Raw genomic sequence first — 15,559 nt, forward strand, 5'->3', positions numbered from 1 at the left:
GAAACAGGGGAACTGAATTCACCGGAACACCGGCATTGTAGGCTACTCTCCCAGGAAACAGTCCTCGTCCTCCGTAAAATGCGTTGCACACATCTAAATATTTGGGTTTAACTGTTCTGGAACAGTGTTGTAAATACAACTTAACCACTGATTTCTAGTCGTGTCCTCTTTTGGAAGACCAAACAAAGTAGTTTCGCTTTCACATCGAAACACAGCTTCTCCACGACATGGCGGCAACAATACTTCAGCGAGAATCAAAGTTACGCCTTCTTTCTTTCCGTGAAAATTTGGGCGGTGTTATGCAAATCTTCCCACACAGTGACGTAGACATGTGGGGGTGTGTTTAAACGAGGCTTTGCAACTTTAGGGAGCTTATCTATTCACGAACAGCTTGTAACACTCCAAAGAGAAAGGAAAACTTGAAATTGCATCATATGACCCCTTTAAAAGGAAAGATGGGTTTTACAATTCCTTACACGGTCTTGAAAAACGTCCTTTCCACTTTTAAAATTATAACCACTTCCTCAAGGCTGACGAGAGCCAATAGCCTTTTCAAGGTTGTTATGGCAATGTGTATGGCAGAGTAGAGCTGGTGTGCTTATTATTGTGTTATAAGTCATATGTCACACAAGTTGTGTGCACGTGTGTGTGTGTGTGTGTGTGTGTGTGTGTGTGTGTAAAACACTAATAACAAAGAATGTATTGTATGTTAATATTGTATGTGTAACACATAACTGCATACAGCACTCACAGTACTAGACAAGACAGAGACAAGTCAGACAGTCAAGACAGGATAGAGTGTCCACTGTCCAGCTAAGGACAGACACACACTGATGGACTCAGATCTGCTCTGCTGTCTGAACTGCTCACTTCATCCTCACAAACTATGACACACACTATTCTTGTTCAGAATTTGAGCCATGTCCAACTCAGCTCCACTTCTTGCAGTATACTCGCTCACCCAGTAAACGATTACAGTCTCTCACTCTCACTCACTCTCTCAACACTACATCAAAGCTCATTTTGAAGTCAGTTCCCTACCCAAGCCTGAGTGTGAGGTTTTTAAATGTCAGCTTTGATAAGTCAGTAAAATGCTTCTCCTTCAGAAGAGTTTGTTTTTATGTGGTGTGTGTGTGTGTGTGTTTGAGATTACTTGTGAAGTATATGAAAGGAAATGACAACGATTTTGTTGATATTCACTATGCATTCTCTTACTATGCAGCTGTTCAACCATCTGCTTCAGCCACTTGTTTTTTTGAATGTTTTTGACATTTCATTTTGACACCAAACTCAATGACTGGAGGAGCTATTGTTCAGGAAGAGATGTGGCATTATTTGACTGAAAAACCCATGGTGATTCACCAAATGATCTTTGTAACACAGTTCGTGGATCGGGAAAAAGGAGGCGGGAACCGGCGAACATTCAAATATAATTTTAATAATAAAATAAACACAAAACTTAAAATAGCGTGACAACCCCACACGGACGACTGCCGCACACAAACAAAACCAAAACAACATAAATCCAGGCCTGGTCCTCTCTCGTCTTGCACTGTCGTCACTCCTCCTTTTATCCTTCCGGAGCTCCTCCGTGGGACTCGAGACCGGTGAGTGGCGCAGGTGTCGTGCATTATCACTTGCTCCACTGGCCTCGCTTCGTTCCCACGGCTCTCGGTCCCGCCCCACTCGTCACAATCTTATCTATAGATGGTGGAGTATGGCCATCACTGCAACTCATGATGCTGCTGTCACTCACTGTTTCTCTGTTTTCCTCTGTGTCTTCATGTGAGTGTGTGTATGAGAGTTTGTGGTGAAATGTTTTCTGGTGTAGTGCTGTGATTATTTGTAACCCTGTGTGTTGAATGAATGAACATATTTAAACACTGTGATGTTCAACGGTGTAATGAACAGTCACTTAACTCTGTAATTATTCTCTTATTTCCTGTGTTTTTTTCCTTCATTTGTGAATGATTGATAAACACATAATCACCTGGACCCTCTTCAATACAAACAATTGGCAGATTTATTAAAACATTTATATGCCATGTTCATGAGTTTCCTCAGTGCCTATTAAAATGGAGAAAAAACAAACAAACAAAATAAGACACAAAAAGCACAAAGGAATATAAACAACCTTTCAAGCGTTTGAGATCGGGAAAGTTTTTTTATAGCCCCACGGCTATATTTATTGTTCAATGTTCACTTTATTTATAGAGCACATATTAATACAACAAATGTTGACCACAGTGCTGTACATGAGACAATGCAGAATAAAAATAAAATCACTTTCAAGTTCTATATCATAACAACACACAAACACAAATAAAACCTCCAATGGGGCAATTGGTAAAAACCAGTTTCACCACTAACTCTCTAACACTCATGTATGCTCAAACGCCACAGTAAAAAAAAGATGATTTTAAATGTCGCTTAAACTCTCTAAGAGTGGGGCACTGCCGGATATAATGAGGTAAACCATTCCACAGCCTAGGAGCAGCAGCCGCAAAGGAGCGGTCTCCTCTCGTTTTCCGGTACGTCCGCGGGACCACTAAGAGATTCAGTGACTCAGAACGTAACATTCTCTTTGATTTCTTCACCTAGATCAGATCAGCTATATACGATGGAGCTGTACCATGTAAGGCTTTAAAAATAAATAATAATATCTTAAAATCAGTCCTATAAGAAACCGGCAGCCAGTGTAGTTCTCTTAATACAGGAGTGATATGCTTATTTTTCCGAGTACCTGTCAAAAGTCTTGCGGCCGCATTTTGGACCAGCTGTAGTCTGCCCAAACTTTTATATTGAACACCATAGTACAGTGAGTTACAGTAGTCTAATCTTGAGAAAATAAAAGCATGGATAACCTTTTCCAGGTCTTTCCGAGATAAAAAAGGCTTAATTTTAGAGATTAATTTCAATTGAAAAAAAACTAAATTTGACAACTTAATTTATTTGTTTATCAAATTTCAGTGCACTATCACAAACTATACTTAAGTTTTTTACTTGATGTGTCCGAAAAGGGGATAGTATACCCAACTCAATTTTGGATGTATCAACAGACTCAGAAGGGCAGAATAAAATCTATTTGGTTTTTGATTCATTTAAACATAGCAAATTATCAGACATCCATACCTTAATCTCACCAAGACATTCCACTAACCTTTCTACAGCGATAGAGGCAGTTGGCTTCAGAGGTAGATACAACTGGGTATCGTCTGCGTAACAGTGAAATGACACACCATATTTACTCAAGATCTGACCTAACGGGAGCATATAGGCTTTAAAAATAAATAATAATATCTTAAAATCAGTCCTATAAGAAACCGGCAGCCAGTGTAGTTCTCTTAATACAGGAGTGATATGCTTATTTTTCCGAGTACCTGTCAAAAGTCTTGCGGCCGCATTTTGGACCAGCTGTAGTCTGCCCAAACTTTTATATTGAACACCATAGTACAGTGAGTTACAGTAGTCTAATCTTGAGAAAATAAAAGCATGGATAACCTTTTCCAGGTCTTTCCGAGATAAAAAAGGCTTAATTTTAGAGATTAATTTCAATTGAAAAAAAACTAAATTTGACAACTTAATTTATTTGTTTATCAAATTTCAGTGCACTATCACAAACTATACTTAAGTTTTTTACTTGATGTGTCCGAAAAGGGGATAGTATACCCAACTCAATTTTGGATGTATCAACAGACTCAGAAGGGCCGAATAAAATCTATTTGGTTTTTGATTCATGTAAACATAGCAAATTATCAGACATCCATACCTTAATCTCACCAAGACATTCCACTAACCTTTCTACAGCGATAGAGGCAGTTGGCTTCAGAGGTAGATACAACTGGGTATCGTCTGCGTAACAGTGAAATGACACCCCATATTTACTCAAGATCTGACCTAACGGGAGCATATACAGTGAAAAAAAGACTGGTGCTAAAATAGAACCTTGTGGAATACCACAAGATAAAGGCGCTGAGGTCGACATACCTTCACCCATCTGAACAGAGAAACTTCGGTCTTGAAAATAAGACTTAATCCAGTTCAAGGCATTACCTCGAATTCCTACACAAGTTTCTAGCCGTGAGATCAAAATCTGATGGTTGATTGTATCAAACTCCGCTGTAAGATCTAAAAGCAAAAGTAGAGTTATATCACCTGAGTCAGTTGCCATAAAAATGTTGTTAAAAACAATCAATAATGCAGATTCTGTACTATGATGTTTTTTAAATCCCAATTGAAAGACTTCACCGATAGCATTATCAGTAAGGAAGGACTCAAGTTGATTAAAATCAGTTTTCTCCAAAATCTTTGCTAAAAAAGGAAGCTTTGAAATTGGTCTATAATTGCACAACACACTCTTATCCAGGTTTGATTTCTTCAATTAAGGCTGCACTATGGCATGTTTACAGTTGGAATAAGTTGGAACAATTCCAGAAAGTAAACTCTTATTAATTATTGATAATACAAATGGACCAATCAACTCAATAACTTGCTTTAGTAGCTTTGTTGGAACAATATCTTGAGGAGAAAATGTCGACTTAAGCTTGAGTACAATGTCTAAAAGCATGGATAAAGAAATGGGCTCAAAATCAGACAACACAGCATGAGTTACATGTATATCTATAGGCATATATGAACACTGTTGTATATAGTACAGTGAGTTACAGTAGTCTAATCTTGAGAAAATAAAAGCATGGATAACCTTTTCCAGGTCTTTCCGAGATAAAAAAGGCTTAATTTTAGAGATTAATTTCAATTGAAAAAAAACTAAATTTGACAACTTAATTTATTTGTTTATCAAATTTCAGTGCACTATCACAAACTATACTTAAGTTTTTTACTTGATGTGTCCGAAAAGGGGATAGTATACCCAACTCAATTTTGGATGTATCAACAGACTCAGAAGGGCAGAATAAAATCTATTTGGTTTTTGATTCATTTAAACATAGCAAATTATCAGACATCCATACCTTAATCTCACCAAGACATTCCACTAACCTTTCTACAGCGATAGAGGCAGTTGGCTTCAGAGGTAGATACAACTGGGTATCGTCTGCGTAACAGTGAAATGACACCCCATATTTACTCAAGATCTGACCTAACGGGAGCATATACAGTGAAAAAAAGACTGGTGCTAAAATAGAACCTTGTGGAATACCACAAGATAAAGGCGCTGAGGTCGACATACCTTCACCCATCTGAACAGAGAAACTTCGGTCTTGAAAATAAGACTTAATCCAGTTCAAGGCATTACCTCGAATTCCTACACAAGTTTCTAGCCGTGAGATCAAAATCTGATGGTTGATTGTATCAAACTCCGCTGTAAGATCTAAAAGCAAAAGTAGAGTTATATCACCTGAGTCAGTTGCCATAAAAATGTTGTTAAAAACAATCAATAATGCAGATTCTGTACTATGATGTTTTTTAAATCCCAATTGAAAGACTTCACCGATAGCATTATCAGTAAGGAAGGACTCAAGTTGATTAAAATCAGTTTTCTCCAAAATCTTTGCTAAAAAAGGAAGCTTTGAAATTGGTCTATAATTGCACAACACACTCTTATCCAGGTTTGATTTCTTCAATTAAGGCTGCACTATGGCATGTTTACAGTTGGAATAAGTTGGAACAATTCCAGAAAGTAAACTCTTATTAATTATTGATAATACAAATGGACCAATCAACTCAATAACTTGCTTTAGTAGCTTTGTTGGAACAATATCTTGAGGAGAAAATGTCGACTTAAGCTTGAGTACAATGTCTAAAAGCATGGATAAAGAAATGGGCTCAAAATCAGACAACACAGCATGAGTTACATGTACAGTGGGTCAACACAGCATGAGTTACAGGTATATCCATAGGCATATATGAACACTGTTGTATATTCTTTCGGATGTCTGATATACGCCCAACAAAAAAATTTAAAGACTTTCACATAAACCCATAGGAATATCTCCGGGCACCTCCAATCTTGGATTCAAGAATGAATCAATTGTTGAGAAAAGGACTTTTGGATTTTGACGATTATTCTCAATAACATCCTGAAAAATATCTAGACCTGGATTTATTGATGAAAAACACAATAAAAACAGAAAATTTTAAAATATTATTACAAAATAGTTATTCTAAATATATTTTTAAAAGTTTTTAATTCCTGTGATGGCAAAGCTGAATTTTACTCCAGACTTCAGTGTCACATAATCTTTAAGAAATCATTTTAATATGGTGATTTGCAGCTTAAGAAACATTATTATTATTAATTTTGAAAACAGTTGTGCTGCTTAACATTTTTATGGAAACCATGATTTCTTTTTTAGGATTCTTTGATGAATAGAAATAGTAAACAAACAGCATTTATTGTAACATTATACTTTGATCAATTTAACATATTCTTGCTGAATCAAAGTATTAAATTTTTTTCAAACTAAATCTTATTGACCCTAAACCTTTTAAATTTGAAGGCTCAACTGTTCGTGTCATTTTTCGTAAAACATTTTTTTTTTTTAAATATCATCTTTTGTGTTGAGCAAAAGAAAGAAAGCCACTGAGGTTTGGACTGACAATAAACAATGACAGAATGTTTTGTTTTTTCAGGTGAACTGTCTCTTTATTTCTTGAGGATTTCACTCAAACTGTGGGGTGGTTTGCAGTGTTGTGTGGGGGTGAGTGAGAGAGCAAAAGTTTAAAGTGTGGACCAAAGGTGGCCCTCAGTCAGGCTACATGTGGATCCGGAGAGATCTAATCTGGCTAATCTTTGCTGCTCATATTGCTTCTGCAGGCCGCTGAAACATTAGCTTCCAATCATATAGAGATTAGTGTGTGTGCTTTGAGATATATGTGTGAGAAAGAGAGATAAAAAGCTTGGTTATATACTGAAATGTCACCTGGCTGTGAGAGTGAGAACAGAAGGGAGAGAGAGAGAATGAAAAGAGGAAAGAAAAGAAAGATTAATGGACATATCTAAATTACACATGCCCGCCTTGTCAAATTATATGGTCTTCTCGCTTGTATTATTATGGGCACGTGATGTGTCAGCAGTGTCATTTATTGTAATTGATTCCTCCTCATCCCAGCAGTGTTGAGTGACAGCTATGTGTGGCAGAAGGTCAGAGGTGAACCAAGGTGAGGCCTCTGTCAATTCTAAAATATCCTCATTTTAATGTCCTGTCTTCTCTCACCATTAAACCTCCTCCTGTCTGTTTTTCTGCATTAAAATGTCTCTCTTTTCATTTTTTTGGTACTGTTAAGTGCAGGGGATAGACTCTCTCATGACTAAAGTGCTCAGCTTGAGGTGAACATGGCTGTGTTTTGGATCACTCTGTTGAGTCGACTGACAAGGCTGCCTGAGGAACAATGGAGAAATGTCAGATTTACAAATTACTGCCTGCAAAATGGCCTGCCATTCTAGTTTGTGCAAACCTTTTTTGCAGAAAAGGATAGTTTGATGAATTACAGTTTTGTGGTTTTATCAGCTATGTGGCATCGATTGAAAGAGGGAGAATGTGTGTGAATCTGGAAAAGCAGAGAGGTGTATTTACCTTACAGAGTATAAAGGAGAAATGTTTGTGTGTTTATCTCTCTTGTCATGTTAGTGTTTAAAAAAATGAAGGGGTCTGAAAAGTTTTTTGTATTTTGTAGGTCAGAATGATGTGAGTGATTTTAGCAGAACTGACAGCTGAAAATACACAAATGCATGAGCATATGCTCACATTGATCTCTCTTTTTAGGATTAGTGTTCATGTGTATTTACAGCTTTTCTTTCTTTGTTCAAAAAACTCACCGGCTTACAAGTAATGAGATACTTTTATGCAATTTAAGACCTGTAGCCCTCATGATCTCACTCTGTCACCTTGACCCTACCACACTTAATGATGCTTTGGTCTCTGGGTACAGATGGGTCTTGACATGTTAAAACATGAATTTGCCTATCAGCCTTTCTGTGTGAGCTGATCATGCAATACATGAAGCATTGATTTGATTTCCACACACCTGGAGTAGAAGATACTTGTCTCAGTATTACATAATATGATGACATTGCTAATCGTGTCTACCACATACAGATTATGACAACTAGGCCTATAGTCCCACAGTAAGATTCAGTCTTTGTCATTCTCTTACACACTCACGCATGTGAGCATAGATTTGTGTTCATGTGTGTGCATGTGTTGGCCATATGTTGATCCACACCAGTGGTATGGCTGAATCATCCTTCATTAAGTCTGTAATCCATTACACACCACTAATGAATTACATTAGGATTGCTGTATGTGTGTGTGCACGTGTGTCTGTGTTCATGAGACGAATTTGTGTGTGTGTGTGTGTGTGTGTGTGTGTGTGTATTGAATTAATGGTGCTGAGTGGCCATTTGTGCTCCTAATTTAACTTTGTACTGTACAGAAGCAAAATGAACAGATGAGACTGTAAAATTTAGAGTATACTGCGAATTATACTGATTCTTTTGCTATTGTACATTAGCAAGGCCATGCGATGTTAATAGATTAACTCTTAATTGTGCTGTAATATTTCCATATCCATAGATATCTTGTGAGTTCAGTGCCATGATACAGTCACAGATGTTTCAGATACACATAGGAATTAATAATGTAACATTAATACTTAAATGTTGTATTAATGATTTTTGATTAAATATTAGAATCAATAATAAAACTATAATTAATATAGGTACTCTCTGTGCCCTCCACCATACAGTCTGCAACTTGTCAAATATAATTGAATTGATAGAATGTGTTCAGAAAGAAAAATTGGACCTACTTTATATAAAGTGTCTTTAACTATAAATTATTTTTACAATGCACTTATGTTACTGAGAAATACATGTATGTAATTGCATCTACAATTAGTTTCTGTTGTTACATGTACAGCCTAAAGCCACCCTTAAACCTACCCATACCCACCTCAATAACACCAAAGGTATTTTGTAATACAACATGTACACAATATGTGCATTGTAACCTAACAATTATTTATTTGTTTGGACAAATAAAAAATATTTTTGGACAAAAATACATAGCACCAATAGCTTTGTGGGCAGTGCGCCGACATATAGTGCAGTTGCGCTTTGGGCGTCCCGAGTTCGTGTCCCGGCTCACGGACCTTTCCCGATCCCATCCCCTTCACATAGTAGTTAGTCATCTAATAGAAAGTGGGCCCAAAAAACATTATTTTTAAGTTTTTAATGAATGACATTTTACGGTGTTATTATTGTACATTGTTGTGTTGTATGCTGCCTGAGAGGAGTAACTGCTCTGTAGACTAGAGCAAAAAATGCTTGTTGATCACTGGCTGTTTAACTTAATTTTTTTTAGGTCATGATTTAAACCCACTTCCCTAAAGTAAGTTTAACAGAAACAAACTATGAGTAAACTAACAAAACTTAGATCATGCCTCATCTCGCCTAAGGTACCATCTGAGCCAGGACTCCCATTGGTGCTTTCTCAACAACCATAGAGTAGATCATGTGGTTACAAACCTAGGACCTTAACCGCTAGATAATGGAAGAAACCAAGCATGAAGTCAAGATTTCTTATCTCTGACATTAGCCATTCACCAGTAAATTACAGCTTGGTTGATGTGACGTAGATGACTTGTATGGCGTCATCCAAAGTGGCTTTTACACACAGTGACACAGCAGAATGTACCACAACCTCATTACTCAAATTACTACTGCTTCTATAAACCTGCTTCCCAGTGCAGCATTCACAAAGTACTCTCCCATCTCTCTGTGTGTCTCTCTCATTTCTTTTTTAATCTCTTGTAGAAGACTTTGATGCTAAAACCAGCCGGGTCAATACTGGTCTCTCTCATCTTTCATCTCCTGACGTTCACCACTCAGCCGTGTCACTTCTTTCCTTCACACCCACTCGCACCCGTCTCTCTGGTCCTCTTCCCTCTCTCTTTTGGCAACTGGGTCATGAGAATGAGAGCGAAAGCAAGCACTAGCAATCGATTAGATGGTGAGAGAAGGGCCTGCAGTATAAGGCATTATCTGAATAATTACTATTTTCTGCCTTCATGTATTTTAAAAGGACGATATTAGCGCATAAAAAAAGCCATTAACCTATAAACTTGTTTTTCTGCAAATATTTTTTCCTGTCTAGATTATTTATATGCACAGATCAGAATCTATGCAACCATCATAGTTTTTCACGTACTTTGATTATGCTTTCAGCTCTCTCAGCTTCATTTTTATCACAGAAATGCACAAAAGTCTACTAAATCCATGTGGGCTTACGCATTCAGATGTGATATTAGTGTGTCAGACATGTCTCCTCTTCTGATCTGTCAGACTGTGGGTTTATTTGTCCCTCACTTCTGTCCTCTCTCCTGCCGTCTGTTCCCCTGAATGACACTATTGATCAGCTGACCCACCCACTGACAGCAATCTCTCTCTCTCTGTCTGTTTCTCTCTCTCTGTTATAAATCTCTAAGGTGACAGGGGCAGGCTATCTGTGTGCATAGATAAGGCCTTATTTGGCTTTTGCTGAGACTGCACAGTAAGTGATGAATAGAGAGGAGGAAGGAAAGAGGAAAAGGGCACCTACAAGGAGAAATAAAAGAGTCCCGAGGTGAGAATCTCATTAGGCATTCAAGACTGCCTGAAAACCAGATGAAAATGCACATAGCCATATTTTCCTGACTGTTTGTCAGGATGTAAAAAGAGCAGCCTCAGGCAACACATCAATGACAAAATGATGTATAATATTCAGTATTGGGACAAATCTGCTGTCTCAAGCTGTTGTGACTGAAATACGGATTTTTTTTTTTTAAATAAACATTTTTAAGTTTGATTCAGAAATGTAGATTTAAGCTTGAAGGTTCAGAAAATCTCTTGTAGAAGACTTTGATGCTAAAACCAGCCGGGTCAATACTGGTCTCTCTCATCTTTCATCTCCTGACGTTCACCACTCAGCCGTGTCACTTCTTTCCTTCACACCCACTCGCACCCGTCTCTCTGGTCCTCTTCCCTCTCTCTTTTGGCAACTGGGTCATGAGAATGAGAGCGAAAGCAAGCACTAGCAATCGATTAGATGGTGAGAGAAGGGCCTGCAGTATAAGGCATTATCTGAATAATTACTATTTTCTGCCTTCATGTATTTTAAAAGGACGATATTAGCGCATAAAAAAAGCCATTAACCTATAAACTTGTTTTTCTGCAAATATTTTTTCCTGTCTAGATTATTTATATGCACAGATCAGAATCTATGCAACCATCATAGTTTTTCACGTACTTTGATTATGCTTTCAGCTCTCTCAGCTTCATTTTTATCACAGAAATGCACAAAAGTCTACTAAATCCATGTGGGCTTACGCATTCAGATGTGATATTAGTGTGTCAGACATGTCTCCTCTTCTGATCTGTCAGACTGTGGGTTTATTTGTCCCTCACTTCTGTCCTCTCTCCTGCTGTCTGTTCCCCTGAATGACACTATTGATCAGCTGACCCACCCACTGACAGCAATCTCTCTCTCTCTCTCTGTTTCTCTCTCTCTGTTATAAATCTCTAAGGTGACAGGGGCAGGCTATCTGTGTGCATAGATAAGGCCTTATTTGGCTTTTGCTGAGAATGCACAGTAAGTGATGAATAGAGAGGAGGAAGGAAAGAGGAAAAGGGCACCTACAAGGAGAAATAAAAGAGTCCCGAGGTGAGAATCTCATTAGGCATTCAAGACTGCCTGAAAACCAGATGAAAATGCACATAGCCATATTTTCCTGACTGTTTGTCAGGATGTAAAAAGAGCAGCCTCAGGCAACACATCAATGACAAAATGATGTATAATATTCAGTATTGGGACAAATCTGCTGTCTCAAGCTGTTGTGACTGAAATACGGATTTTTTTTTTTTAAATAAACATTTTTAAGTTTGATTCAGAAATGTAGATTTAAGCTTGAAGGTTCAGAAACTGAGCGGTGGTGAGAGTAAAGCTATTGGCTGTTTGATTAGGCTGTCAGTTCTTTTGTGTAATGAGTATGAGTAATAGGGGTGGGCAGATCCTAATATCCATAGTATTGATTCCAACGGTATTGGTATCGGATCGATACTAGCCTGATGAGATCGATACTTTAGGTTAAGTTTCTCTCCTCTACTCTTAATACATTGTTTAATACATTCAACAAAGAGTAGACATCTGTGGGCGTATATGCATTATGCCACTTTAGATGTTTTCATTATAATGGTTTTCTATGGGAGTAAAACGCTTAACGTAATTTAGCATGTTTGCGTATATATTCTGGGCTCAGCTGCTTGCCTATACATATTATATTTTATTAAAAGACTGTATACCGAATTTGGCCTTTTTATAACACTGTCTTCCTCCATTACGCCATATCATATGTTATTTTATAATGGTTATCAATGAGAGGAAATTAAATTCAGCGTGTTGCATTCATATTCTGGGTTCATCTGCTTACCTTTACAGTACATACATAGTATATATTTAGTATATATTTTTATAAACTGTATACCGAATTTGGCCTTTTCATATCACTGTCTTCATCCAATAAGCCACTTACGGTAAACTTTTCTTTATAAGGGTTTTCTATGAGAGGAAAATCCATAATGTGAAAACTTTAAGCGTTGCTTTCGTATTTGGGGCTCATCTGCATACTTGTATATCTAGTTTGCAACATTAATAAGGTGTATACTGAGTTTTGTCTTTTAATATTACTGTCTTAAGGTATTAAGCCACGTTAAGTTTTTTCTTTATAACTCTTTTCTATGGGAGGAAATTGCTTAATATGAAACTGCACATCGCTTTCATATTCTGGGCTCCTTTTAGAAAGGCAAATAATGTCCATGTAGCTTTAAGGTGAATGTAATATTTTAGTCATATCAACATTAGTTATTATTGTTAATTTTCAAAGTGTAATTGGTGATTTAAATGTATGTTTTTAAAAGGAAAAAGTATCGTATCGGTATCAGTATTGGCGATACTGGCCCTGTATTTACTTGGTATCGGATCGATACCAAAATTTGCAGTATCGCCCACCCCTAATGAGTAATGAGAGAAGAGAGGGATGTGCTGTTTAGATTTAGAAGATGTTGTTATTATTATTGTTGTTATTTATAATTCCTGTCTCAACAATAGCATCTTTTTTATATATTCAGAATTCACTACTGTATTTTAAAGTTTAAAGTATTTTATTCTCACCAAGGCTGCATTCATTTGATTACAGTAATATTGTGAAATATTATTACAATTTATAATAACTATTTTCAATTTTAATATATTTTCAAATGTATTTTATTTGTCTGATGACAAAACTGATTTTTTTAGCAGCCTTTACTTCAGTCTTCAGTGTCTCACGATTATTCAGAAATCATTCTGATATGCTGATTTAGTGCTCAAGAAACATTTCTTATTATTATTAATGGTAAAAGCATTTGTGCTGCTTAATACTTTTTGTTTGGAAACTGTGATTCTTCGATAAATAGAAAGTTTACTTTTTTTTTTTACTTTTTAAATTGTTAAAATATTTATTGCATTTTTATTTATTCATTCTTATTTATTTATTTATTTATTTTTTCAAAATGACAAAAACATTTAATAAAGCTGTAATGTCAAACACACTTTTCTTGGGAAACAATAAGCCACGTTGCAAAAACTTGTCATTGCCAACGCATTCTTAAATTAATATTAATTAAAAATATATTAAAGAAAGTACAGTACCACAAGTCATTTCTGCAATTTTAACAAAACGGTTATTTGATGGTTTCAGATCAAATATATACACATAAATATAGATATGTTTCTGAGGTGCGTGGTGTCTAAACCATGGGAGATGAGTTTGACTTAGTCTGTTTGACACTGCTTGAGTCTCTCAGAGATGACGTTTATTGATGCAGGCAGAGGACAAGATGGCAGATTAAAAACCTATCTTAAAGAGGTAGTTCACCCAAAAATGAAAATTCTGTCGTCATCAAGTTGTTCCAAACCTTTATCTTTCTTCTGTTGAGCACAAAAGAAGATATTTTGAAGAATGTTGGTAACTAAACCGTTGACGGAAGCCATTTACTACCATACTATGGAAAAAATACAGAAGAAACAAACTCATACAGATTCGGAACGACTTGAGGGTGAGTAAATGATGACAGTATTTTCATTTTTGGGTCTATCCCTGTGATAACACAGACCCGAAACCTGGAGTGTAAAGGACACTTGCAGAGATGACTCGCCACTTTCCACACAGTGGGAGATAAAGAGAGATAGACAGTTGTCATAAACCGTGTGTGTGTGTATGTGGAAGCAAGGATGTGCATCAACAGATGGTCCGGCTAATTGATCTATGATTACGACATCCGCTCGGTCATCTCATCTCTATCGTTCTCTCTCACTCTGTTCAAGTTTGTGCCTTAGCACATTTCCAGTTAAAACCTGTTATTATTGCACAGCTGAGCCCTCAAAAGCCTAGTGTGCGAATCCACCGGTATTGACTGGAGGGTACAAAATGACTGAAGGTCACAGAAATGTGTGTGCTCATGTGTGTTCTGAATGCTTGTGTGTGTGTGAAACAGGCATTCTCCCTTTTTGTAGAGTGCGATGATATGAGAGCTCATGTTTGAATCAGGAAAGCCTACCCATACTGCATTAAAACAAGCCCCTCTCTCTCTATCTTTGTGTTTCTCAGAGAGGTAGAAGGTGAATTGGAGGTGGTTTGGGAGGCAGCGACCAGAGAGAGTCAGCGCTTGAGAGAGGTGGTGTTAGGGAGTCCAGCCACCGTGGCTCCAGCCCTACGCAGCACTTCCGGCCAGACTCCTGCCAGGATCCCTCGTGTAGAGGATCATTTGTCCTGCTCGCTGCCCCCTCCCTTCACCTCCAGACAGTGCTGTCTGCCACAGCCTTTACAGCGCAGTCACATGTTTGACTCCAACTCCGACCAGCACCAGAATCCGTCTTCTGATGAAAGTGACAAGAGTGGACGGGACTCCTGATATATTTCCATATCCTCCTTAACAAGTGTTTTGAGTTCATGAATTCATTTACCTGAATGCTTAATGTTTTTATGTAACTATGATAATGTATTTATGTACATAGTTATGTAACTTAACTATGACAAATGTGCTTTGATGCTTTTTCAGCATATATGTGTAAAACGGTGTCTAACCATATAACATTCTCGATTACTAATAATGGTTATCCTGCAGATGGAGAATGGTACAGCATTTCAGAAAGCATTTGTGACAGAGCACTTCCAGCAGTAGATACACACAATAGCATATGAAATTCTATTACACAAGCCACATGATGAATGACAGAGCAACAGAAATCTCTCTCATTCTCTCTGGGATGAAGGTCTTGCACAAAAGATTGCACTAAGGATATCCCTTTTAATTTTCTTTAATAAGGACAAAATATGGGATGATATAATTAGCATCCTGTTTGTGTATTTTTGTACGAGTGCAGAATTCTAAAAATTCTGGGCAAAAATATGTTGGCATAAACAATTACATTGAGTTTTGTTTGTTTTTCTGCTTATGACCTGCAGTGAGCTCAATTTTCTTTGCTATTCCAAATTACTAAAAAAGTGCATTTGTCTTGAGGAA

At 37.2% G+C, this 15,559-nt stretch overlaps 1 protein-coding gene across 1 annotated transcript in view; it reads left to right on the forward strand.

Moving 5' to 3' along the window:
* LOC107722366 (centrosomal protein of 89 kDa-like) overlaps window positions 1–14,948 on the forward strand; it is a 72,488-nt gene extending 57,540 nt beyond the window's left edge. Inside the window, exon 19 of the mRNA XM_016530695.1 lies at window positions 14,644–14,948. Coding sequence (XP_016386181.1) covers window positions 14,644–14,947 — 304 coding nt within the window. The 3' untranslated portion in view covers window position 14,948. The remainder of the gene's footprint in view (window positions 1–14,643) is intronic.
* Window positions 14,949–15,559: the final 611 nt, after the last annotated feature.

This window comes from Sinocyclocheilus rhinocerous, unplaced genomic scaffold (assembly GCF_001515625.1).
Source record: "Sinocyclocheilus rhinocerous isolate Xijiao unplaced genomic scaffold, SAMN03320098_v1.1 scaffold1115, whole genome shotgun sequence".
Taxonomy (NCBI): domain Eukaryota; kingdom Metazoa; phylum Chordata; class Actinopteri; order Cypriniformes; family Cyprinidae; genus Sinocyclocheilus; species Sinocyclocheilus rhinocerous.